The sequence below is a fragment of the Drosophila kikkawai genome, chromosome 2L, assembly GCF_030179895.1.
Source record: "Drosophila kikkawai strain 14028-0561.14 chromosome 2L, DkikHiC1v2, whole genome shotgun sequence".
Taxonomy (NCBI): domain Eukaryota; kingdom Metazoa; phylum Arthropoda; class Insecta; order Diptera; family Drosophilidae; genus Drosophila; species Drosophila kikkawai.
In genome coordinates, this window is record NC_091728.1 from 8494689 (window position 1) to 8522594 (window position 27906).

At 39.6% G+C, this 27906-nt stretch overlaps 1 protein-coding gene and 2 non-coding genes across 3 annotated transcripts in view; 1 reads left to right on the forward strand and 2 right to left on the reverse strand.

Moving 5' to 3' along the window:
• The window catches only part of LOC108074788 (semaphorin-1A), a 133448-nt gene that overhangs the window by 13314 nt on the left and 92228 nt on the right, over positions 1-27906 (reverse strand). Inside the window, exons 3-5 of the mRNA XM_017166966.3 lie at positions 24184-24280; positions 14845-14953; positions 10216-10411 (exon numbers count right to left, since the gene is read on the reverse strand). Coding sequence (XP_017022455.1) covers positions 10216-10411; positions 14845-14953; positions 24184-24280 — 402 coding nt within the window. The remainder of the gene's footprint in view (positions 1-10215; positions 10412-14844; positions 14954-24183; positions 24281-27906) is intronic.
• TRNAD-GUC (transfer RNA aspartic acid (anticodon GUC)) lies at positions 5416-5487 on the forward strand. The gene has a single exon. It is a non-coding gene; the product is annotated as a tRNA-Asp (tRNA).
• Positions 5757-5828, reverse strand: TRNAD-GUC (transfer RNA aspartic acid (anticodon GUC)). Its single transcript has one exon. It is a non-coding gene; the product is annotated as a tRNA-Asp (tRNA).

A 27906-nucleotide genomic window follows, 5' to 3' on the forward strand; every position in this document is an offset into this window, starting at 1 on the left:
AAAGAAATATGGAAAAAGCCGAACAACACAACACAACAGAACAGAACAGTACAGGAAATGCCAAGCGCCCGTTTATTGTCTGGCCGGAAATGGCTTTACTGACGGAGGCATCGAACTGCCAGGCACTTCTCCATATCCACACAACTCCTCAGCCTGAATGCCATGCAATCACCAATGGCTCAATGGAAGATTTAGATCTCCAGACAAATATATTAAGAGAATTGCAGACTTAACAAAATCAATGATTTTTGTGTGAATAAAATATTAATATTGATATTGAAATAACCAGGAAAATAAGTACAGAGAAATCGAACTAAGAAAAGCTTCAATTTTAAGACAAAAATATTTTCAAGAATTAAGAAGAAAGCAACGTTTGTTAAGAAATAATAACAATACATTTTAAATTTAGACTTTCCTAAGAGTTTTCTAACTTAAAAATATTTATAAAAAGAATACAATCCGAAAATAATTGATCAAACATTCAATATCTTAAAATCAATCCTTAAAATCTAAAAAACTCAACATTCAAAGTGTTATTTTTAGGTCACATCTCTCGGTGCTATCATCATGGCTTGGATTTATGCAAAACCATAGCCGAAAATTGCATGTTTATGGATTTTCGGGAAGGAGCTTCATGGGGGCCGCAATTTCAATAGAATTTCATGCTGATGGCCTTGCCAAGCTGAGCGCATTTTGTGATTTTTGGTCGTGTGTTTTGGGCCTGGCCCCCGTGTAATCTATCAAATTTACAGTGCTGGCACGTGGGCGTGGCGTTACGGCAGCTCCGCCGAAATAGCGGAATGGAAAATGCGAATTACGTGACGAGAACGTGTGCCGGGAAATGGGAACCAAGGGGGTCCAACGAGCAGCCACTACCGAATGCTACATTAATTCAACAAAAAGCCACATTAAAAGCGTCGTCTGCAACAAATTAATTTTCCCTGCTGGATATGGCTCCTATTCAGAGCCAGGCGAGTGCTTAAATTAAGAGGCTGTAAAAGTCACGCGGTGAGTGAAAAGTGAAAGCGTCTCGCATTTTAGGGGGAAGTACCAAAAAATCCCCGGAATTGGGGAAGCCGAAGAGGGGGTTGACGAAGGACAGGTGAAGCTAACGGCCAATAAAAACAATTTCCCAAGAGGAGTTAATGGGAAGGCTGAGAGGATGAGGCCTTAAATCAAAAATCTTGAAAATTGAAATAACAGGAGAAAAGTCTGTGCTTAGAGATTATATGTATCCATCTAAGCCAATAAGTCGGTACATAAAGCATACAGTTTAATATATAAAGGAACCTATAGAGCTTTTGATCATCTATTTATTAAGGATATGGAGGCTTTCTGCTAAAACATATCATGAATAACCCTTTAAAAATTATTAAAATTATGAATTTCCCTAGATTTAAAGTTCCCTTTGCCATTTGTTGCTTAAATGCAAGTAATTAACAATGAGAATGCAATTAGCTTGGCGACCGAATGCTGTCATTGTTTTAGTTTTATTTAGCAAAAGCTTCTGTTTTTTCGTGTTTTGTTTGACTGTGACTGTGCTGCTTTCTTTGGCTTTCGCTAACAAGGTGCACAATGGATGACGGGACAGGACCTCCTGCCCCCAGCAGTCCGACGACCCATCGACCCAGCGTGGATGGACTTGTCGCAACATCGACAGGACACGAAAAGTTGCGCTGGCACTTTTGGCCTTCGTCGTCCTCGTCGTCGTTGCATCTAATTGGTTTTTGTTTGTGTGTGTGTATATATCCTGACATCCCCTTCTGTCCGCCGTCATTGTTTCGTGCAGGGACGTTTGCTTTTATTGTTTGCTCATTATAACGCCAGTTACCTGACGACGACGACAACGACAACCCAGGACTTAGACTCCCAAATTCAACTCGGGCCGAGGAGCTCAGGAAAGTTTTCCGCATTGCAGCAATTGCAGCCGGGCTTAACTCATTTTAAATGACAATCTAGCGTGCAAAAATTATGCACATCCCCGTGTCTATTTTGAGTTCCTCTCTCACACAAGGGTCTTGAGGGTCCTTTGAACGATTTTCCAGCGATTTCTCTGTTTCTCTGACTGTGTGTGGCCTAAAGTTCGATAAACTCTTTAAGTGATTTAATCGATTTTCCCGGGCTGACTGCCAGGGCGGAAGGATGGAGGGTTGGGATGGTCGCTGGAAACGGAAAATGGTCTTTAGAGTGACGAGAACAAGGCGTAATGAAAGTTCATCGCGTTGACTGCGGCAATTTGCATATTTTTGCATGTTTTATTATGCGGCTGGTACACACACTCGCTCACATACCCACTCTCATACACACACTCTGGCACATGCTAATACATAAATTACACTCATTTTCAATGACAGAACGGACAGAGGAGGGACAGAGGGCTGAAATAACGAGGGCACCGCCGGGAATGGAGCAGAGACTGGGGCGAGCTTTATTACCGAAACGTTGTGTTTTAAATATTTCATATCTAACACATACACGGAATACAGTGTGTTTGTAATTTCCTTTTTTTTTTTTCAGGGTCTAGGCGTAAACATTGTTTTTTGGCCCCTACTTAAAGCCTTGAATAACGTTCACATATACGAACATTCATGCCTGCGTGAGTCGAGTGTAAGGCCCTTGGTTAAATAGCCCGCTTAGGAGTAATTACGCTCCGTGTACGTTTTCATTATGCACTTCAATGTATTTTAGCATAGTTATTCGTAAAGCAATCGTCAGCTGAGTTTGCAATCCGGTAAATTGCTTAATTTGATGGAAATGACTAGGCTAGGGTTCCGTGCAGTTTAGGTCTTATCTTGTGCAAAACAATTGTATGTATTTATGGAAGGATTATCTGGAGCAGGAATTAGTTTTTCCTTATACGGTAGATATAATTCTAAAGATAATTAAAAATATTGATCAGTATTAGCTACCTGTTGCTAACTCATAAAACTGCTTTAAAAATGGTTTTTCTGCAAGCAAGCTAAATTCTCTTATTTTTAGAGCTTAATAGTGATTTTAAATTTCTTTAGTTTATTTCCCATATTACCTTCCAGTACCATTTTAGCCAGGATTTGCTAATTGAGAGCGTGTGTTACCTATCAATTAAGATAATTACGACAACCGGCTGCTGACCTAGTTTCCAAAGGCATGAAAGCCCATCTTAAGCCTGACCTCGACGTGCAGCTACAATATCGTTTGAGTCAAGGCTTTAATTACACTCGCTGGCTGCGAGCCCAGTGAACAGAAAATTTTCCTTTTGCCATTTTTCTGTGTTATCAATTTTTGGCTCTAATTACATTTCACTTGTACTCCTCCGATGGCAATGCAGACGTTGGACGGCCAAGTGGAGGAGTGGGTGCCATTTGGGTTGAAATTGAAGAAAAGTTTTTGGAAACATGTGCGCTTGCAGCAGATTCACATTTCGTTTGTTCTACTTTTATCATTCTTTTTTTTTTCTTGTCTTTTTGTTCTGCCAACTAGAGCTTCCTATTTCTGTTGGCCTTCTTGGGAGGGGATTTTGAAAATTTGGCAATTAGCTTAATTCTCTTTTTATTGGCGCACCACAATTATCAGCTCCGGCTGCCCCGCTCTCAGCCTGCCACTTTAACTAGATTTGCATCTCCAGATGCATCTGCCAGTGGGAATCTGGAATCTGGCACTGCGCGCTTGGAAACGATCGAATTAAAAGCTAATGTTGCTTCCTGTCTTGCCCCGTAAATGGATATTCAAGTAATGGCCTGGGGCCAATGTTTCCCAGCTTAAGCTTGCCAATGGCCTTCTTTGGCTAGCAGGGTTTCTTGGAGCGTTTTTAATGTATGTATCTGCGGTTAAATGGCTCACACAGATTTGGCACTGGCAACTAAGGGAGCAAAAGTTGCACTTGCGAGCAGGAAATATGTGTTCAATTATATTCATTGAATATTTTTTTTTTGGCTTGAATGAGTATACTGCAAAAATTAAGTGGTGTTTTTAAAATTTTTGTTAGCTTTATGCCAGATAAGTAGCCTCTTTTCTTCCTTAGGAACAGCGGGAAAGGCAAAAAGCATCGTTCAGCCCTTATCTTTATTAATCTTATATTCTTACTGAAAGATGGTACCATAATTAGTATAGGCTTCAACATTTTAAAATTCTAGCATATGAGGCAGATTTCCATTGGCTTGGCTGTCTAATTGGCAATTCAGAAAGGAAGCAAGATTAACAGGAAGCAAAAAAGAAAATGGAAAAGTAAAGGAGCGATAAGTAATGGATGGAGAAACACAGACAAGACTTCTCCAAATCGATTATGCTTAATGGCATTTTCGATTTGTAAGCCAAAGAAACGGAAAACTTTTTGTATCATATAGCAAAATAAATATAAACTAAATAAATAAGTCAAAAATATATTAAGCTGGCGCTCTGAAATTATTACTCTTATCCTATAGTCCCTTAGAATATTAGATTTTTTTTCTCTTAAAGAGCTTCCGTAATGACTTTTAATTATTTCAATTACAAGTAACTTAAGACTTGAAAGCCATTTCTATAATTAAGGAACTGCTTTTAAATATGGACATTTCCTCAAGGGTCAAGGTACACCTTACAAACACAGCCAACGACTTGTCACTGAAACATCTCCCATATTTCATGGATCAGCTGAACTACGAATGGAATAGCTGCTGTCCTGATGTCCTGCTGCCCCCATTTTTAGCAGCTAATTGTTTCTGGTAATGTTTTTTTTTTGTTTTTTCTCTTAAGTTAAGAAGGGGCAAAGAAAGCCAGAGAAGGGCTCGCTAAAAAGGGTCACAAGCTGTCCTTGTTTTTGGTCCTTTTACTTTGTTTTTTCTTAAATGTTTTGCTTTTTCTGTTTTTCGCCATTTGGTTTATTGTTTGGACTTTGTTTTCGAGTACATATTTTACTGCAGACGCTTTTGGCTTGCTTTTTTTTCATGAGCTTTCACGAGGGTCCTTCTAGATGTGTATGTATGCTTGGTGCTGGTGTCCTTTTATCCTTTGCAGTTGTTAGACGCTCATTTAAACTTTTGGCTCTTAGTAGATTTCATTGTTTTAATGAAACTGACAGTTGTTATTTATTTTTTTTTTTTTGTTGTTGCCGTAGTGTCCGTAGTTGCCGCTGTTGTTTTCATTTTGCATTGCACCCGCACTGTGACCAGGGCCATCCTTTCAGCGGGCTTTGGTTTTTAGATAACGCACCATTTGTTTTCTTCTGGCCATTCGCCTAAGCCAATTTAAGTTGGCTAAAATAAATTAGCTCTCCCTTACTTTTTAACGAGCTCGAGCACGGTCAAACGACCCCAACCAGCAGCAGCGGCAGCAACAATGCTTATAAAAAGCAAATGATGCGGCAAAGTGGCCCTTAATTATTAAATAAATAAATTAGGCCAGCAGAGAGCGATCCTAATCGGTATGCTAGGGCATCAATTTGAAAAAACGCCTGCAACATCCTCGATAGTATAGTGGTTAGTATCCCCGCCTGTCACGCGGGAGACCGGGGTTCAATTCCCCGTCGGGGAGATGGGATGTAGATATTTTGTTTAAATTTTATATTTTATTTAAGTTACTTTGTTAGAATTTAGAATATGTTAAAAAGTTGTATTATATTTTACGTTTTCTTTAAAGACAAAATCACACAGCTAACAAATAAACAAAGCTGCTAGATTTATTTTGCGAGTAAAAAGCTATAGAAAGGAAAAATTAATGTCAAACAAAAAAAATGTTAAATTAATACTGTGATTATATTATTATATTCTTTGATTATTAAAAGAAAAAAATATAAACACATCCTCCCCGACGGGGAATTGAACCCCGGTCTCCCGCGTGACAGGCGGGGATACTAACCACTATACTATCGAGGATCTTGATAGAATTCAAGCAAAGATAACCTAAATTCTCAGGTAACATCACTAATAGTATAATCAAAATTAGATTACACACGATCATAAACTAAATATATAATATATATAAATTTATAATCCTATTAAAAATGGTTTGCCAAAGAAATAAGCTTCAAAGTGCTTTATTATCTTTTGGTTAAGCATACAAAAAAATATGTATGTGCTTTCTAATAAGTAAATATGAAAATACATAAGTTTGCTTTAATAAAACCATTTAATACATGTCATATAAATTCCTAATAAAAAAAGTAATACCTCTTTAAGTTCCAAAGCTTTAAAATTTCCGAAAAATGTCCCCGGAAAATTCAACGAGATACAGCCCGTGGGGTATGGTGGAGATGCAGGCAGGATTCGTAAAGGATGAAAATGCCAACACGGTGTGAAATTGAAGCGGTCTGTGAGGATATGCAAATGCAGCTTGGACCTGTTTTTCAGCCGTGTGTTCCCGGTTCACAGTCTACGCGATGTCCTGCCGAGTCCTTGACATTTTCCGCTGGCGCCAATGTCCAAAACCCCAGTGTCCTCCCTAGCCCCTCGCCCCTCGCCCCTCCATGCCCCGTGTCCCGTTCTCCGCCATTCGTCAGCATTTTAATCGCGTTTGTGCATTTGCTTGGAAAAGTCTAAAATTGAACGCAAGTGATGGCAATTTGTACGCTTCGCTGTGCCCGAGAATTTACGGTCGGTCGTGTGAAGGGAAAATTCGAAGGAAACTGGAGGGGTTGTGTCTCCCAGGGTCTCCCTGAGTGTGCCGAAATTAATATGCGTCGGCCTTTTGGGAGCGGGACAAACTTTGCCGGCAAGGGATTTGGCCGCTGTTGGCCATTTTCGGCTTTTTTCCTTCAGTCCTCCACCACTTCGACGCTGCCGGCAGCGTTGGCTCGTGATTAATGTGGCAAATGCGCAGTTATAAATTATTTATTACTATTTTTCGCATTGTTTCCTGAGGCGTGTGCGAACTGGTAAGACATTTAAGCCATATTTTCAAGTGCCACAAAGGCCAAAAATCTACGTGGCCCTCGGAGTTTAATATTCAAAGCCACGAATTTTCCGAAAAACGGAGGCCTCGGTTAACACAATAATGTCTTGTAATATATTGAGGGTGATGAGGGAAGATTTTGGAAAAGCCCTGAGGGATCAATAACTGAATAAATTGGAGGCAATCGAAAACCCTTTGACACTTTGCTGAAGGTTAAGGGTATTTGTTATAGAGTAAATCTATTGAGAAAGTCAAGGAAAGCTTCTTGAAATTTAAGGAACTTATTATTAATATCTAGAAAAAAGTTTTTCGAAATTTCTCCCATTAAGACCCACTGTGCAAGTATAGCCCTTACCCTGAAATCTTGATTCACAATGAAAACATTTAACAAATTAAACGAAAAAGCCGGCTAATACGTGTTTCCCCTGCAGCACCTTTTCGAAATGACGTTGGGTTTTTCTATTAGTTCTGTTCCTTCCTCTCCTTTTTTTTTATTGGGAAAGTTTTGTTCTCTGGCTGATCTCAATGGTTTGACACTGTCAGCTATAGAAATTTATTTCACATGCACTTTTTAAATCGAACGAAAATAGATTCCTTCCGCCATATTGAGGCACGGTGAAAGGACCGGGGGAGTTGAGTTGGCCTGATGTCGTATATTGGTGGAAAAAGCAATTGAAAACTTCATCATGGTTACAACAATATTTTTGCAGCGAAATTGGCACAAAAATGTTGTCCACGAACTTTTTGCGCAAAGCGTTAGAAAAACTGGGCTAGGAGGAGCGGCGATATTGGGTAAAGTCCCGGGGTGTGGGGGAGTAAACTTTTGTGCCAGTTACCGACCACGCCCACGTCAACCCATGGCATCAACGCCCTGTCACGAATAAAAACTGAATTGATAACATTTTTCTGCTTGTTCTGGTTTTTTCGGCGACTTTTTTCGGTATTTTTTTTGTATTATTTTTTGTTTGCAAGTTGGAACTTTCCTAGACTCCCACCGTCCATTGTTGTTGCTTTTTAGTGGGGGGAGGGGTTGGGTTTTTTATGCGACGCCTCTGTCCGGGCCAATTTGTAATCTAAACAACATGGCCCAGGCTAACCAAGGCCCCAACTCTGGCCAGAATATCCTTAAATCCTGGCAAGGAGAGCGCTGGAAAACTGACAGCCAGCAAATGACTAAAGACGCCGGTGGATGTGCGGGGGGGATGGCGTATGTAAAAATGTCGATTTAATATTAGCACCATGAAGGGAAATCAAAGTGGAATAAGAACAAAGTAGAGGGCACAGGGAAGCCAGGATAAAATGTAGAAAAAGGGAGTGGACTCAAGTATACCTCTTAAGGGAATAAGTCAAAGTTTTAGTTCTGATAATTATTAAATGCTAATAAATGTTTACAGAAATTATATATATTTAAGCTTCAAATATATTCTTTTAATACAAAGTATTAAGAAATTTAGTATTTAAATATAAAATCAATATATAATTCAATCTTTCATTATAAGCATCAATACAATCTACAAATTTTCCTTATTAGAAAAATGTCACAAACCCTTTTCGGTTACCGATACTTCTGCAGAAAACCGATATACCCCTGAGGTGCAAAATGTAATGGGTGCATAAATGGCTGCAAGCAATAAAGAAAATGGCGGCTGACAACAGCTTCAGGTTTTGGCTGGTTCTTTTTTGGCCAGGATGTGGCAGCTTGTTGATGATAAACTCTTATGACCCACATTGGAGGGGGTTCTCGCGGGGTGCAGCGGGGGTCACGAAAAGTGGGCGAGTTGCCAACATATACACATACACACTCAAGCATATATAACCCCCCCACACACAGCTGCATCCGGCGGAAGTTGGTGGCAACACTTGGAAACCTCTCACACGGATGGAGCCACACGGGCGAGCGAGCGCGCGCACACATACACACTCTCAAGTTAGTTATAAACGTTTATCGATATTATATCTATTCGCCGCTCTCACATTCACACTCACAGTGTCCTGTGTGCTCCTGGCAAAGTTTTCGGTGGCTGCAGACAATGAAATGCAAACAAATCACATCGCGAAAACTTCACAACATGGCGGCAAAGAATGTCGATTTATGGGTGCCAAGTGGAAATATTATCAAAACTATGACTTTGCTGGCCACTTTTCAGGAAAGGAGCGAGAGCAAAAGAGAGCTGAAAGGAGCAAGATATTGCCCGCAGGATGCAGCCAGCAAATGCGCTTGTTTATTGGCTGAGCTTCTGGTTGCAGAGGAAGTTACCAAAAATAAAGCTGAATTGGGTGCTGCTCTTCAAATTTAGATAGAGAGAGACTTTAGAAGATCCTTGGACCCTTGGTTATTTTAAAAGTTAAGTAAGGAAACTTTAGCTGGAAAACAGCGAAGGACATTTGAATTAATTCTCCTTTCCTGTACTCTGAAACAGGTCACTTAACACACCTGGTCTTGGGTCATAAATATCAATCATATTTCGATCACATGAGATATAATATTTTTCGAAATCTTTTATCGGTTATGGTAGCCAACCAGGCCCCGGGAACCGAAATACATTTCTCACATAATTTGCAGGTTGGCAGACGGGGCAGCCCAACAATAATACTAAAAATTTATCATGCAACCTCCTTTCCTCTCCTCAAAAAAAAAAAAAAGAAATAAATAGAGGAAGAGGTGGAGTGCTCACGTAAGAGAGGTATTGCATGATGAATGACAATTTTCAGCCGATTTACATGGCAGGAAGGCAATGCGATGAGTCCTGGCTCCACTCTCTCGCACAGTAACATTTGCACAGAACCCGGTCGGGCTGAATTCCTTGCATTTTTCTCTCGTATTGCAAATGGCGATAACTGGCAGAGCAAAATGGACAATTCGCATACAAAATGGTCGTCCACAATAAATTATTCGGACCGCATAACAACAAAACAAGGACTACATATACAAAGGACACAGAACAGCAGCAAATGGGTGCTTGTGGGTGTGTAAAAAAGTTCACTAGAAAAAGTCGGATCTGGACTTTGTGTTGCATCAACAACTATTTTTTGCTTCATATAATAACTTTGCTTTAAGGTTTTAATTTGGGGTATTTTTTTAGATATTTTAATGTCAGCTTTTTCAGCTATTTAAATTCTTTCTTTATACTTAAAACTTAAGATGAAATACTATTTATATCGCAGTTAACCCCATTTATACCCCTTAAATCAAACTAATAAGCAGGTATCATAACTGCCAGGCTGCATAAAAAATTATGACCTACTTTCAAATCATCGAAAACACGGAATTCAGTTCGTAAAGGGTCATAAAAAATTGTTTTTTTATGGATCTCTTCTGATGGGTGCTTTTTGAGTATAGGAATTTAATAACTGGTTAAATTGGACACTTACCAGCCAGTACCGAGGTGGAGTTGTGGCGGGGATCATAGGGACAGACTGCCTGGCCATTCTTGGTGGCCTCCAGGGTGTAGTTGCTCTCGCTGATGAGGTACGTGTTGCACATGGGCCGGAAGGAGTTGGTGCCACAAACGAAGAGGCGGCCCGGCGATGGCACCACCATGATGCGAATGTAGTTCTGGCAGGCCTCCTGAAAAGGGTTTAACGAAAGAGGGGTGTTTCGTAAGTAAATGATGTATATTTGCATATATGTAAAGAAATAATATTTAATCCTGATAATCAATTATATTTCAGTTCAATTGATAAATCCACAGCTAAATCAGTAGTTCAGATAACTCCCTCACAGTTTATCCAGTATGTTGACCTACGGGTGGAAGTTCAAAGTTTATGCTTCCATATCGTTCGACTATCTGTTTTGCATAAATGTTCGCCAATTGAAATATTTAGTGCATGCTCTACAAAAACAAACAACGACTGTGTTCGACTGCATGCAGATGGTGGGTTCTGTGTTCTGGTTTCTGGATCCTGGGTCCTGGGGCTGTGTGCACCTGTGCGCAACCCAATAAATATTAAAAGGCAAATGCGCAACTCGCTCCCAGTTAGCAGCAACTTTTCTCATAGTGGCGGAAAATTGTTGCATGACATTTCCGGCGCAGTCCCCCCGCCAGCCGACCCGCTCTGTGTCACAATTACGGCCGGAAGTGTTTGCACTCTGACATGACAAATCATTTGAAATATTCCCTGCAAGCCATTCTCTCTTCACCGTGTTGCCATGTGTGTTAAAATATAATACATTTTTGTTAGTTGGCAACTAATTGGAACAGGTTTTCGCTATATTTATAGGGACAAGAGAACTTACGATTTTACGCAGGACTTAAAGATAGTCTTCTAATAATTTAAACTTTATCAAAAATAATGCAAAATTATAGGCAATTATTTGCTAGTTTACTAACTATTTTAATTGGAATATCTAACTCAGATTAAATTGCTTCGGAAATGACTAGCTTTAAGCCAAGTTCAATTGCAAATATCTCCGCTTACCCACATAATTGGATCGTCATCTAATTGGGTTCTGGCTGTCTTGTATTTGATTTAGTTTATTGTCCAGAAATATTTAACATGTTCCTGACCCTGTTCTGTGCAGCCAACTGTGCGAGCGTAAATTTAAATGAATTAACAAAACAATTACACAAAGATAGAATGGGGTTGGTTGTAAAGTTGTAGTTTTCATTATTTCTCTGGTAATTAACACGCACAGCAGACGCGCACACACAGACAGACATTGTTTAGAATGCAATTAACTGTGAAATTTATTAATTTTCAGTTGAAATACAGCGGCTGTAATTTGTGTTTACCGCTTGTTAATAAATATTATTTTATTTTTTTGCTTTTAGTTTTGTGGTACTTAAAAATGTGATTCTCATTCCAGGCTTTTATAAATAATACGTATTTTATTTAGTTGAAATGTAAGTGCTTAGCAATATTTTTGAGTCTGGAATGTTGTAGGAAAATAATTTGTCTAATATTAATTGAGCGCAAATATTTAAATGTAAAGGGAGGTGGTGTTTGCCTTCTCGCTATATATTTACGGAATCTAAATATACATAAGCTGTTTTTATAATTTAAAATTTGGCTTAAAAGCATATAAAACCCGATATTGTATAAGGACAGGTACTAATGCTAAATTACAAACAAATCTTGAGCAAACCTACCTCTAACTGGCACCTATAATTACCCAAGACATTTTAACCTCACAGCATTAAATTTCTTAATAGCAATGCATTATTTTTCTTTGCTTCTACCCATAATTTTAAACTTAAGTCACAGCAAGAACCTGAAAAAAGTTTTCATGTTGACTGTCTCATTTTCAGACAACCCGTAGACCCTTTTTTCGTTGCGAACGGCGGGTATAATTATCAAGTAAAGCGCTTTTTCGTGTCCCGTCCTCTAGGACTTGTATCGTGTTTGTATATCATTAACGAAACTGTTGCCTACCTGCAGGCGCTTTGGCAGCAGTCAAAAATATTTTCGGAGACTTTCTGCTAGGAAGTTTCCCGCCCTCCGAGCTGACAATGAACTTTTCCATGGCCCTGGGATTGTGGCTTCGACTGACTTGGCCATGTAATATATACTATTATTTAAGTGTTTTAATTGCTTGTATTTATTTAGTTTCAATTTCTTAAAGGATCAAGTCTGGATCGATATTCCGTTTAATGAATATTGGGAGCAGCCTTGCAATGTGCACCGCAGCAGCTCGAACAAGTCCGATAAATGAGTTGTGTGAATTGAGGTTTGAGCCAGGTTGATGAAGGATGCCAGCAGCACAATCCTGTGCGTGTTCTGGCAGACAAAAGAAGGCCAAAGTGTTCGCCAAACCCTGCATAAATTCACCGGCACTTTCCAATTGAACAACCGACCACTGAAGGAGCAGCTCCTTTTCAGTCTTCGGATTGCACCTCTGGGCAGGAGAAATGCTGCAACGGAGCCATTTGCAAACCAAATCGAATGTTTAATGAGGAAACAAGAATGGGCCAACGTAGGCGATGCTTTGTGGTCAACCCAGCAACGGGTGATTAAGCCTCCGATCGGCATGTGCAGTTAATGAGGATAATAATCGTCTTGGTAACCAACAGAAGGAGTTTGGTTTGTGTAAGGGAGGCCATTTCCTGAACTTGTACTCAATTTCCTTGATTTAATTGAACATTTTTAATGGTTATTTGACTTATTTGGTTTGGTTATTTCCAGTGAAATGCCCTCAAGTTTAATTCACTCAACACCTTGAACAGAAAAATATTTATCTTTCATTTTGTGCCAGTCTACAGGACACCTTTTGCATTTTTTATAAATCACCCATTGCCGAGAATACACACATATATATATATTGGCTGCTCATTTTGCCCATCAACCCGGGGGACTGGCTCATGCGAGCGGTGTTTACGCAGTTTTAATAAAATATAGCCAGAGAAAAATCAATTAATTAAACATTTAACACCCAGCTGGCGGTGAACTGGCGAAGTCAAATGGTAAAATATTAAAAAAAAGGAATAAGCATGACTTTAGCTGGATCTGAATTTGCCTTAAAGGGACCTCCTCCTTGGCTAACTATATATGGCGTGACTCTATATATATTTTGTAGCCTTAAATGCATTCTGAGTTAGAGGTTTTCGGTCGCCCATTCTGTGGCTGATTATCGCCTTGATTAAGTTGACGTATTCGCATCCAAATTAGTGGCCAAATGCTAGTTAATTAAAATTGTAAATTTTGAACTTTCTTTCTTTCTTTTTGGTTTCTATTTTCGCAGCCAAGGAAATGCAATTTATTTTTTGGGGAAATGGCAATCCTGCACGCCATGGCTGGAAATCTAAAGAAACTTTAATTTCGTTTCCACCCTTTTTTGATGCCATAAATAACGTGACCCCCTCACACAGACACACACACAGCACCCTCTTAGCTCAGGTGAAGGCAAATTGAGTTCAACAAATTACACCTGCTAATGCTCTGCTTCGCCTTAGCCTTACCTTACCTTTGTTGGTGCCTTTGCTGGCTTTACAATTGCCAAGGCACGCTGGTGGCCAACAAGTGTTGGCTAATTACGTGAGCAAAAAGCCAAACTTGAAGTGCACTTGGGCATGCACAGAAAAGGCGTAGGATCTGGCGGAAGTGCTGGGTGGTAACCCTCTCTTTGGGATTCAATTGACCTCAAGTTTCAGGATTAATTTAAGAGCATAAATTACTGTACAAAGTTCACGTGTATAAATGTTGGTTGAAGGTTATATAAATTTCATTTAATCTAAAATTATCCAAAAAATGTACTATAAAAGAACTAAACATAAGTTTTCTGACTTATTTAATCTACTCTTGTTAACCTTAAACATTCTTTATTTCAAAAGTAGTATAACAATGTACTTCAAACAATTAAAACCCCATTTTAAAGTCCACAAAACTTGCATTTCCATTAGTAAAAGTTTGCTTTAGGTTTCCTGCTTTTTCCTACCTTCCCTAAGGACATTTACTCCTGCCTTCTCTGCCCCTGCAAGCAATCACTTTCTTAATAGGTCAACAGCAGTGGTAAAGAGGTTTCAATAAATTTTGCTGACTTCTTAGCCACAAAGGAGAAAGGCAAAACAACGGCCAGGACAGCAAAAGAAAAAGTTGCATAAATCAATTTCTTCTTGTCCTGCCTTCGCCATAGTTTTCCATGTTTTTTAGCGCGAAAAAAGCTAAGATAGATGGCGAAGCGAAAGAGAGAAAGAAACACTTTATTTAGGTTGTTCTTGTGTTCAACGGAAGCAGCAGCCAAAGTTGAAATCGAAATGGAAATAGGAATGGAAATTGCAAGGCCATCGGGCCAAAGTGCTAAAAAGTTTATATAAAACAGCAAAAGCACCACAAAAAGTATACATAAAATTTGTATTTCGGTTGCTAACTAACACGCAAATTGTATTTCAGGTATGTCCTCGGGGAAAAGGAAATTGTCTTTTGCTTGGCTCCTTATTTGATTTTCTTTAAAGGTAAATTGAACTTGGCATTTTGATGTTTAGTGAGGAATTGTGGTCTTAGATTATTTTAAAATTCAAAAATATTATTACTACTGTTAAAACACTATATGTATGCTTGACTCACCTCATCCTTGCCCTTGACGAGACACATTTTGGTGTCATCCTCCGGCGACGTCCAGACCAAACGCTGCTGCTCAGTGAGATCGTGTATGCTTAAATTAAAAACCGTATTTCTGCAAGAGACAAAAAACAAAGAAGTGACATGAGATAAGAAGAAGTCCATTCATCGTAGGAATGGGAAATGTAACCCACAGATAGAATTTGTGCGGTTTTCGTTTTATCATCCTTATCAGTGAGAGAGAGTTGGGTGAGGGTCAGCTTGTGGCTGCGGAGAATTAATTAAAAAATTAATTAAAATTCATTTGGCCTTTTAACGGTGCTGGCAATCAACACGCAGCCGGGGACCAGGACGAGGACCCGTGGCAGGACCACAAAAAGCCTCTGGTCTATGTTTTGCTTGCCTTTTAACCCCTTCACCTTCTCTTTCTCTCTCACTTCAATGCGATATTTGTGCAGAAATTCCAAAATTCTCGTTAATAAAATTTGCACACTCACATGTGGTGCCCGCCCGACCTCTTCGGTGTGTGTTGTACGAGTGCGAGGCGTGGGTGAATTTCATAAAATCAACTCATTGATTATTGAAACCACAACTACGTGAACGTGGGTGTGTGTGAATGTGTGTGTATGAGTGTGCGGTTAGTGCACCTTTGTGTGGGTGCTCTCTGGTCGGGCATTTTATGGCAGCCAAGCCATGTCAGGAAATCAGCCATCACCGCATTCGACCACCCCAAAAGCCTGAATCCGAATAACACGGCAGCCTTATCGAAACTTTCTGAATTTTATTTTATTTTTCTGTTTTGGAATTCAGCCAAAAGACTGGAAAATTTTAAATAAATACATATGTAGATATGGGCAGCAGAGATAGGTTCTATCGCATTTGTGAGGCTTGCATGCAGAATGGAGAATTATTTGAAACCTGAATGAAACTTTTTCAAGGCTTTTGTATTTCCTTAATTTGTTTGTGTTAAATTATATATTTAGTACAAAAATCCTAAATTATATTACATTTTTATATCAGAAAAGTTGCACTACTTAAGTGGTTCCTACATTTGCCAACTCGTATTATCCAGTCGACTGACCAACTGTGATTTAAATGGGCCAAAGGATGCTTCCCTGTACAGGACACTCCCATTGTTTGGCAATTAAGCAGCGCGTTTTAATTATGGAATGGCAAAGGCGGCAACTTCAAACGAACATGCACCATCAGCAACATGACGGCCACATAGCAACGTTACAAAGTTGCTGCAGCTGCACTCTTCCGTTGCAACTGCTGTCACCGCCTCCTGTTGCCAGGACTACTATATACCTACACATACATACGCGTACCCGAGTACATATAAAATGTCCTGAACCAAATTAGCATATAAAGAGGGGGGACAAAGAGTCGGCGGGGGCCCTGAAATGGGTCGGACCCGGGCCAGAAAGCCAGGTGCCGCCTGGCTGCAGTGCCAATGGGTTGAGCGAACTGTGCAAGTAATGCAGCGGAAGTAAAATACTGGATACGCTGATCAAAAGAGATTAACTAAGTAGGATAAAAGTATATGTTTCTCTTCTTAGTACTACTTTTTCGGGACTAATTAATCGTATTATTTTACATTGTAGGATAGGAGCTTGAATTCTGATGGGGAACCTCATGAGATCTACTTAATCTGAACCTAATGAGTACCTATTTTTTTCTGATAAACCTTGAAAATACTAAGCTTTTTTCCAGCAACTTACTGCGGAGTCCGTACTTGAGAATTTTAAGAGCAATTATTGCAGATTAACTACAATTTTCACCTGAGGTATTTTTAAAAACCGCACAAAAAGGGTGTAGGTTTTTCCCAATGTTGCTCTTCTGTGAATCTGTTGTTACTTTTTTTTGTGTAGTTGCCGTTGCTATCGCAGTTACTGGCTTCCAAAGCACACAAACACATAAACACTTTAGCGCATTGCTTAACACACACATAGGCCAGGCACAAGCGTTTGTGAAAATGTCGCGGAAAATGGCAAAGGAAAACTCGGGGGCACCGAAGGGGAGCAGGGAAGGCGGGTAACTGAGCATTTTAAAGAACGCATTTGGCGTGAAAACCGAGCTCATAAATATTTTCCACACGGCGAAGTGCGTTAGTGTTGCTGTGTTTGCCCCAGTTGCTGTTGTTGCAAGCGCTGAACGCAACGATTACGAAGGATTTCCACTGCTTTTGCCCCGTGTTGTGTGTGTGTGTGTGTTGTTGTGTGTCGTTGGCTCCTGCTGCAGTTGCACATTTAGCAACAATCCTTGTTGTTGCCGCCGCTGCTGCTGCTGCTTTGCAGTTTATTATTATGCAGCTTAAACGCAGTTGGCAAATATAAAGGGGAATGTGTGCGAACTTCCTCTATGAAAACGTTTACATTTAGTCGCATGAAACGGCGCTGATAATGAGGCGGCACCGATCCCAGGGAACTATAGAAATATTTGTGTATTTTGTACTTGAATTTTATGACTAAAACATGTAACTAGAAATTACTAGATTTTTAATCTAGATCAAGTTTTAAAAAAATTAAATTAATATTAACAAATTGATTAGCTTAAATCGAATTTGTAAGCTGCTTTCGACATATAAATAAAATATATGACAAATACAATTAAATTTGTATTCGATTTCTATTTAATTTTAAACTTGCCCGCAAACACAAGTAATTTTAATACATTTATTAATTGCATAAAAATAAAACTTATCCAATAAAATTGTTTCTATGGCTGTGAAGGCCCATTAAAATATTTTCCAATTATTATTTTTAACTAGAACACGAGGATAAATACAGGCAGATCAGTGTGTGGGGGTGTTGTGTGTGATAACTAGGCAAATCAGGCGAAACAGCATTTTGCGGGAAGAGCATTTGATGCCAACGCCATGGTTTCAAATATTTGCGGTTTGCGGAGATGCCCACGGAGCCCCAAAATAATTCGTGGTTTTCCCCGAAATGAGCACAGTTTCGTTTAAATATATTTTAGCTAAATACTGTAGTATATGGAAACTGTTATGCAACATTTATATATGCAACAAAAAATAATTAAAGTAGCTTTTAAGCTCTTAAATATCACAAGAGACAATCAGTGAATTGGCTACTGTGACAAGCCACCCGCAAGAGTTATTTAAATACCAAAAATAACCTGCAAACAGCAGGCATTGGATATTTATTTGCCAAAAACGAAATTTAAATTCGTTTAAAATCCGTTCTGTGATGGCCACCGTCTTTAACCAACCAACAACAACAAACGACCGACAAACAAATCAACCATCCGCCACGTTGCCAGCCATCAAACAGCAATAATAACAACGACAGCCAGCAGGAAAACAAAACCCGCAGGCAGCAGGCAGCAGGCATCGGGCATCAGGCAGCGGGACCCTTTTCAAATATCAGTTGAGCGAAAAGAGGCAAAACGAAACAACAGCCGCATGCACATAAATAATGGCATTGCGGTTGAGAAGCCCCCACAAAACCCCACCAAAGAGGGTGTATATATATCCAGTGAATCCTCCTCCTTCTAGGTTCGTCATAAAATAGATGGGAGCAACCTCTAACGAGGCAAGACCCGGGCCAAGGAGGGAACTCGTGTCGCCATCGCTACCGCCGCCATTTCTGTGGTTTGACCCACAAAAAGTATCCAAAAGAGAGCCCGAAACAACAAACCAAATGTCTAGACCCAAAAGCGAACAAGAACACAGATATATTAGCGAAGAATAAAGAGAAAGACGAAGAAAAAGAAAATTTTCCAAATTACTCATACGCAGTGTTGCCGATTGGCATGACCTTGGCAGGCAATTTCCCCAGTCTTTCCTCTGTATTATGAATAAGACCATTTCAGTGATTGATTTCCAAGAAAAATTTGCTAGGTGACATGTAAATATTTCGGAATTATGTTAATAAAACAAGCTTATAGGCTGTGGTAAGTAGAAAATTATTTCTTTGGAAAGTACATTGAAATCCTTGTTAGGTACTTGAAGCGTATAACAACTTCAAACTTGGGAAGGATTACTAAACAAGTTTTCTTGCTTTTGAAGCATTTCACAACCCATTTTACGCACTCAGGTAAAACCTTATCCTCTCTAGATATCAATTTCTTGTATCCATAGCCAATTGAGTTGACAAATTTGCCGGACTATAGTCATCAGAAATGCCATGCCGGTGAAAAATGTCAATCGCAACCGTTCAATGTCACACGTCATCAGCGCCCCAAAGGAATGCCCCGAGGCAATCAGGGAAAAGAACACTCGACTTCCGGTATGCATTGATGCATTGATGCGATGATGCCGATGCTGCAAAGTCTGGGACGGGCTGACATGACGGTAAATGGCTTTTCTGAATAGCTAAGCAAATCAGGCGAACTCCAGCTTCAGCTCGAACTCCTCATGTTGCCCAGCTTTCGAGACTTTCGTTCGGGGGGAAAATTTATGTTGTCGCCGCCATTTGCATGCGCTCTGTGTCTCCTTCCGCCATTTGCCGACTCATGTGAGTGGGTGTGCGAGTATGTGTGTGAAATGGCAGCCATTGCAAAAAATTATTGAAGCGCAGCAGGGAGAGGGAAATCCTGTACTCACCCAGCACATCCATCACTATTTCGAGTTGAGCTTTTGTCATTTTTCATTGACTTTTGACTGTGCCAGGGTTACGTAGGGCTTCAACTTCAACTTTATTTCACATCATTCGGGGATGCTGACTAAACCGATTCGGTATCAAAAAGGCTCCACCACAATTTACACTTGAATAATTATTTAATCAAGAGTTGAAAGAAATTTAAATGAGTTTTTAAAAGGGTTTTTATTCTTGAGATAAAATAAGTTCATTTTTCTGGGCTTTAATTTTATTCTTATTCACTTTGATACTATAAAATGTTTCTTTTTTCGAGTGCATCTGGGCAGCGTAAACTCTTCCAATTTCCCTGCTATTGAGCAAAGATTTTTCTTTTGTGCAACGAGCCCTGCTAAAGCGTACCTCAATCCAGGACCATTTCGTCCTGTGCCACTCACTCAATGGAGGCAGAAAACGTCGAAACTGTCAAATGCCAAAAACCCAAATGTGGATTGCCTGAGAGCTCAGCTGCTGCTGCTGACCCACAACTCCGGTTCGATTCGGTCGTTGCATGCAACTCAACCTGGGGGCCACTGCCTCCGCACCGCCCACAAAGCAATCGGAACAGTTGACCAGGTGGCTGCTTTTGACCTTTACCCCCAGGCCAAGTCAGTTGCAGAACGCCATAGGCCAAACATGACAAAGCGAATTGGACTTGGCCATTGAGTGGCTGCGGTATTGGAATATTCTCGACTAGGCCTCAACTATATTGGCAGATATCAGCTACTTTTCATGCAAATATCAATTGCCTGCTGGTGTTAGCTTGTGGCATAACTTGATATTACTAATTGGTTAAATTAATGCGTTGGAGCAAGTTTTCAAAATACTTTTTAAAGTATAACATTTATAAAGCCCTTTTCCTTATTTTTTCAATCATCTTTTAGATGTAAGCGATACCAAATCCCAGAACAATGCCAGACAATTCAATTGAAATCATTTAATCCATTCATGCCTAAGGCCTGGTGGAATTGGCCATACAAAAGTGGACTTAAATCGCTAGAAATTAGCGGATGCGTTTTCTGCATTCATACAGAGGCAAGTGGCACGCGCAGATATCAGCGAAAAAAAAACCAGAGCAAACGGAAATGAATTTGCGGTGCAAAAATGATTGTTGTGCGGTTGCACAAAGGCTCAGCACACACACACACATACACACAACAGCAACACAACACACTCTATAGAAGAACAAGGACGAAATGAAATAAAAGATGGACATTGCCGGGAGAATGTGTGTGCGCCCAAAAAGGAAAAATGCATACAAAAATTGGAATGTCACAGTGGAACCTAAAGTGTGGGTTTTTTGTGAGATTAAAGTAGAAAATTGTTAAATAATTATTTTTCTATAAGAAAATTGAGTTCTAATTTATTTTTTCTCTAAAGATGTAAGTAATTAAATTTACATAAAGTCAAATAACCTAAATAGTTGTTGTTCTGACCACTGTTCGATACCATTTCGTTGAAAAAGACGTTAAAAGTTAAGAGATAGGCCGAAATATAGAGCACACTCCGAACCAGATGGTGGAGAATGAGACGGAAAAACAGAGAAAGAGGTGGAGAATGAGACACAGAACAAGAGATAGAGAGGGAGAAAGCGTATGAATCAAGCTCTGTTAGGCAACGAAATGGTTTTTTCCTTTTGTTCGTTTAGCAATTTTATTTCCGCCTTTGTCGCGATATATTCGATTGCCTGCCAACCTGATATGGCGGGAATGGAACGGAAAGGAACGGAAATGAAACAGAATGGGATGGGTATAGAGGAATGGGCATCGGGTATGGTGGCATGGCATGGAATGTGGCACTGACAGCATGGAAAATCGCTGGCACATATTTTCCATCTTAATGTGTTAACCCATTTTTCATGTCGAGCGCATTGCAGGCAGGGAAACAGATATACATATTAAGATCCAAGGCAAGGCAACATTTTCCGCTGAGTTAAGAGCCAGCGATTTGCAAAGGGAATTTTCCATTACAGAAGGATGAAGGAAGAAGGAAGAAGGGAAGGTGTCGTCCCCGTTTAGGCAACAATTTCAAGCTAATTTGCATAAGTGACATAGTGGGTTACAAGCAGTAATGGTAGAGGTAGTCAATGTAATGAGCTTAAAGTCTAAGCAGGAATTTGAATTCCAATGTAGGCGAGGTTTTTGTTGTAATAACAATATATTTGTCTTGATAACTCTTTTATATTTATCGTTATCCCACAGTTTGGTACATTTCTAAAGAAACTTGAAATAGATTAATGATTTTGCTGCTTCTTAAATTCTGGTTCTAAATCAATTGAAAGAATTTAACCCTAGAAATAAATATTTGCAGCTGATTTAATTGTTTTAATCGATTCATTTAGGTCGCAAATTAACTACGATTACATTGTTAAACTATAAAAAAAATCCCCTCTCTTAAAAGCAAATTTTTAAGCCATTCTCAAGCCAATTTCAAGGGGAAACCCCCTTTGCGGCTGGTTTAAGAATTCATCTTGACATGGCGGCCGCCTTCAGGTGCGGGACACCTAACATGGTACCTGCTGTGCCACAGGAAATGTAACGGTACAGCTATGTCAAAGGGGAATGGGCCGGGGACAGGTGAGCCAAGGTGCAATTCTGTTGTAGAACTTTCCCTTACCATTTTTCCTTCTTCAGAGAAAGTTGTTGTTGCTGTTGTTCCACATTGTTCATGACGTTTCACATGCAAAACGCGTGTCACATTCGCATTTCCGCCTGTCATCCTAGTTTAGAGGGGGCCCCGCACCGACACACACACACACATGCACACTTAAGCACACGTGGCACTTTTGGGCTTCAACAACAGTCGCCAACGGTAAGGTTTTCCTTCGGTTACTTTGACTCTTTTGGGGTCTGATAAGTGGTTATGTGCGTGTGTGAATTCCCGCATCCAATGTCTGCGTGTGTGTGTATGTGTGTGAGCAACTTGTTAAAAATCCATTAATCACGTAAGTGGCAACTCTGGCAGCGACATTGCCGGCATACAAATTCGTTCATGCGTGCGAAAAAAAGAAAGCTGAAAAGCTTCCATGGACACCCCAACCCCTTCCAGGCGTTGCCTGTACGTGTCTGTGAGTGTGGGGTTCCCCTAATTTTCCTGCTTTAGATATCCTTTTGCCTTTTTACTGCCTCATTATCCTTTTATTGTGAATCAAGCAAATTATTTTATTGAAAATATTTCGACTTATTTCTGGTCTATGGAAATTAACTCTTGATTAAAGTGACAAATTTCCTTCTATATTTCGTTTTTGGATAATAAGTACTTTAGAAATAGTTGAAACCTGAAAAGGTATATTGGAGAGTATACTTTTAAATGTTAAGTGTCTTTTTCTGAGACCTTTCATATCCTTAGAGAAACTCTTAAACAATTCCTGAATCGCAGAGGATTCCCCTGAAGTAAATGTGAAGTCAAAACCACTTAAAATAGTGCAAAAAAGTATTACACCTATCTGACACTTTTTTAGACTTTCAGACAAATCTCTCCAAGAATATATATGTTTAGTAACACAAAACTAAGCCTCTTCTCAGTTCAGTTTATAGAAGATATTATTTTCATTTATTTTCATTTGGAATTGTTGTGGCTTTCTCGCATTGCTCTGCTCCGGGGGCTGGGCTCGGTTCCATGTGCTGATGTCTTGTATTACAAGCTGCACGCATTCCTTGGTCACACAAATTTCGAGGACACCACATACTTATACTGTCGCAAAGCAGAAACTGGCAAGTTTATTAAGTCCGGTTGGGCGCCCCGAAGTATGCAACATTTTAATATGTATGCCTCTCCGCCTTTCCACGAGTGCGGAAAGAGCTTTTGGTTGAATGTTTATGTGGGTATGCCGGTTGCTGGGGCATTGTCTAGGCGAAATATAATAAACTCAACATTTGCAGCAAACGTCTTTTGCGGTCCTGCCAACGACAAAATTTACGAAATACAGACAAAGCCGACCCGGTGACGCCGCTCAGGAAAAACCAACACCGACAACAGCAGAGTTCCAACCTTGGCAACCCTTTAAGTCTTCCGGGAATCCTCGTGGAGTAGAAACTACTACTACTAGTACTGCTACTGCTACTGCGGGTGGAACTTTAGCACAGTTCCTCATATCTTTGGGGCACCTGCTGCAAAAGTTTCCGCTTCCTTTCGCTCTGTTTTTTGTTTCTCTTGCCAGCGCGTTGCAAAATCAAAGTTGCCACGAACGAACGAGCTAAGGAACCTTCACTCTTCCACTTACACATACACTACCCATATTTGGGCCCCTGAGAAAGTTTGTCATGTTTGTACGTATGTATGGGTAAGTGAACATGGTCGTATCTTCTACTTAAATTAAATACAATGTGTGCGAAAAGTAAATTGAAGTTTGCTTTATGTGAATTTTACACTAGTCTGTTATATCCCCGAGCCGTCACAATTTCTCATCCTCCTTTTATTCCCACTTTCCCCCGCCTTCAATAGTTTCTCCTTGAACTTGTTTAACAAATGTTCTAAAGCAGACTTACATGGATTGGTTGAATATATAAATTCACCTTGAGAAATGTGGTGCCTTCTTGTTTTTAATATATTCAAGGTTTCTTGGAGTCCTTATTTATAATTTCTATAATTATTTGATACTTTTGGAGAAGTTTAACTAAAATAACCCATGTTTTCCGGAATTAGAATGAAAGTTTTCTTTAAGCAAAGTAATCTATCGGTTTTATAACTTTTAATAATACAGAGAATAATAAGGAATATCCCATTTAAAAGATAAATAGACACTTACCTGGCACCGATGAGCAGACTGTTGCCATCCTTGGTGACGAGCTTGAAGTGATCCACGACACTATCGTTGCCCAGAAACTTCATTATATCTTCGGGACCTGCAAATAGGAAAATAAAGAGGATTATAAATAAATTGCAAGAGGCAAAGGCAACGCCTCTGTGAGCGGAAAGTGGCTCTGAGACAGATGAGTTGGCGGTGGGATGGTTGTGGGTCGCAATGCAAATGCCTAATTAGGCAATTAGGCGGCGTTAAAGGCGACAAAAAGCTTTTGAGGGAGAAATAAAAGGAAAAACGGAAAGCGGATGAGCCAAGTAAAAAGCGTCAGAGGGTCTGTGCGAAAAGGGACGCGGTAAATGCGGCAAAATGGCGGCGCACAGGGAAACAATGCAGCTGGAGTTGGGAGTTCTGGGCTGGGAAATGGGAAATGGAAATGGGTTTGGGGATCAGGATCGGGAGAAGAGCTTTGCCCCAGATGATGATATGCAAAAAAGGGAAAAGCCCGTTTAGCAACGGCAACATAATCAGCAGCTGCATCAGCCAAAGTAAAGTACAATTTCTGTCGTTTGTTTACTTCGCTTATTTGCATTCACTTTTTGCAAAGCAGCTCCGGAAAATCTTTTTGTTGGTCGCCACTTGCCGCCACAAACTGCAGTCAGTCCATATCGTCGCTTTGACTGACCGACAAACAGAGATTCAGGATAAAATGATGATGACGAAAGTAAACCAGCCATGGAAATATATAATTTAACGTTTTAAGGAGATAATATTTAGCATGAGAGAGTGTTATTTCAAAAAGTGTATATCTCTTAGCTCTTTTTAATAATTTTCTCTTTACCGCACATTAAATACTTCCCCTCGGTAGCTGATGTTGCATCAGCACCAGGTAAGCATTATTTTTCCCTTATTTTAACCCCAATTCCCACCCTTTTTTTTTGGCTTTTTCAGCGAGCTTTTAACTTTTAACTGCAAATGTTCGGTCAACCACACAAGAGCGAAAAAGTTTTCCTCGCTTTTTTCAACTCAATGCTCCTTTCAGCGTCGAACGAGCAATGTGGGCAGCGTGGGAAGTGGGGCAGGAGTCGAAGGATGCCACCTGGTTATTGAAAGCACATTTGGGCGCTTTTCCTGCTCGTCCACTTTTCATTTCAACGGAGCGCACAAAATAAAAAGAACAGAACTAAAATAAATGGGCAGAATGAGCGTTTTTATGTGCGAGACGGGAGAGCCTTTTGTTTACTTGACATTTAACGTGACACGCGGGACATGTGAACAACTGTGGGGGCGGCGGGGGAGCCTGGGTGGGTGTGGTAGCTACAGAAAAAGTTGAAACCTGAACACAACAAATGAAGCGACATTTTTGTAATGTTGCTTCTGTAATTAAAAGTAACAAAAGCAACCAAACTGACAAGTAGAAGAAAAGCAGCAACCGGGACAAAAGCTGGCGAAAGTCAGGACGAAATTAAAAACAGTATGGAAAAATAATTATTGCCAAGAAAAACGTGAAAAAATGTGACAAAGAAAGTAAAATAAATGCAGGAAGATGGTAGGGCAGGACAGGAAAAAGTATTTAAGTTGGCATAGAGTATAAAAACAATTGTAGGGGAAAGTAATGAATGGAAGTAAATTAAAAGTAACATATTATGTGGTTTTTTAGAAAAGCTTTTCTTTAAATTAGTGAATAGAATATATAATTATATTATATAACATTTGCAACATCTTTAAAATTTGCTTCTTATTTGCTTTATATTCTTTCGAGTTCCCAACCGTTTTAACCATTCTCATTTGTATGATAATGTCTCGCATTTGTTGTCTCTCAAGGCGGCTAGGCTAGCTAGTCATTCACAAAGGACCTGCCATCTCATTACTCACCCTGCTGCCCGGGGCACTCTTTGTGCGCTAGTAGTACGTCCAACTTTTGTTTAATGCCACCACCAAGGGCCTTTTGTCGACCTGGCCGAAAAAAACTTTGTAAGCCCAAAATTGTAAGCTAATATTTGCGTTACATACATCTGCACACAGTGCACTATGGGGAATTTTGCCATTTCCGTGGTATTTAGTCATTTTATCAAAATTTAAATATTTGAGTTTTTTTTATGTAAACATATTAAAAATATATGGCTCTATAAAATGTAGTACCAGAAATGTTAATTAACAGTGCACTGTTAAGCCTATCCACTGTTAAAGTCGGCTGTTGTAGCCAAAATGCACGTGATGGAAAATAGCTATTTTTTATTCGGTTACTTTGAAATTGGAAAACTAAAAAGTAGAACCAATTTTTGATTAAAGTTTTGATGGAGACCAATAGTACTGGTAATTATTATATGTTGTGTCTACTAATACATTGATCTGTGCTTGTCTTACTGATATATTCCGATTTTTCTAAGTGTTCCTCTAAGGAAATTTTTTTGAAAAAATATTTCACTTTGAAGAGACCTATAAAAAATATATGTCTTTGTATTGCTGTACGTCCGATATATGTTGTAGAGGCATTCATTCTAAATAAAAGGCAATTTGTCTCAATGTGCACAAATCCGCACAATCTGCGTAATTTAATTTTTTTTGCAGGTCTTTTCGAGCAAATTTTACCAAGAAAAAACCATTTTTCAGGTTAATTACATATAAATATTAATGTGTCAAATCATTTTACCTTTTTAAAAAGCAAAAGCAAATTTTTTTGCATTAATGTAAGTGCCAAATGGAAGTTATTGGCGAATTTGAAGGCCTGGACCACTTTTATGAATAAAATGAATATGAAAATGACGTTTTTTATTTTATATCTGATTAAGAGCTTAAAAATGAAGACAATGTATTTTTTTTATTATGTCTATAAAACATATTGTTGGAATTAAAAAAAAATCCACCTTATACACTTAAAAAAAAAAAATTAAAAATACAAAAATCGTCAAGCGAGGGCGGAACCACGCCCATTTTTCCAAAAAACATTTCTTATGGAGTCCATAGCTATAATAAAAAAAACCGTTTCGAAATATATTACTTAGTTTAAAAGTTATTAATTAATACCATGAAAATGGCAAAATTCCCCATAGTGCAGTGCCCGGGCAGCACAGACACACACAAATACTCACACACACACACACGCACACATATCTGCATAGACGACAAAGTGGAACCGGAAAGGAGCGAAAAATTCCGCAACCAAAAATCTAATATTTACCTTGACTTTGCAAAACGCCAAGCGGCGGCGGCCGTCGGCGTTCCCAGTCCAATTCCGGTTACCCAGGGGCGTACATACCCGTTGTAACAGGCACACACTCATGGGTATGGCCATTCCAACAAAGGACTGGCCGCCAGACAGGATCGAGGGGAAGTGTAGAAGGCCAAAGAAAAAACGAACAGTGTCAGGGTCTATCACTTTAATCAACTGGACTGACTCCTCAAAATTATGCAAATTCAACGGAAAATAAAATAAAATTTCTGACGTACGGCTTCTAGAGTTTGGAGAGTGTGAAGTGGAGTAGAGTTCTCAGTGTTTGACATTGACTTGCGAACGTGACTGTGCAAGGACCAAGCCACTTAATGGTCAACTTCCTGGATTCCAGCCACACCGCTTGTACAAATCACACAGACCCAGCACCCGCGGAGTGGGGAGTCGACCAACAAATAAGCTCATTATTAAATATTTTCCTAATGAATTTTTCATTCGCACTTGCGGAATTCCTGAGATGGTGCCCCACAGGACCAGGTCCAGCTTCTCCTCCTCAG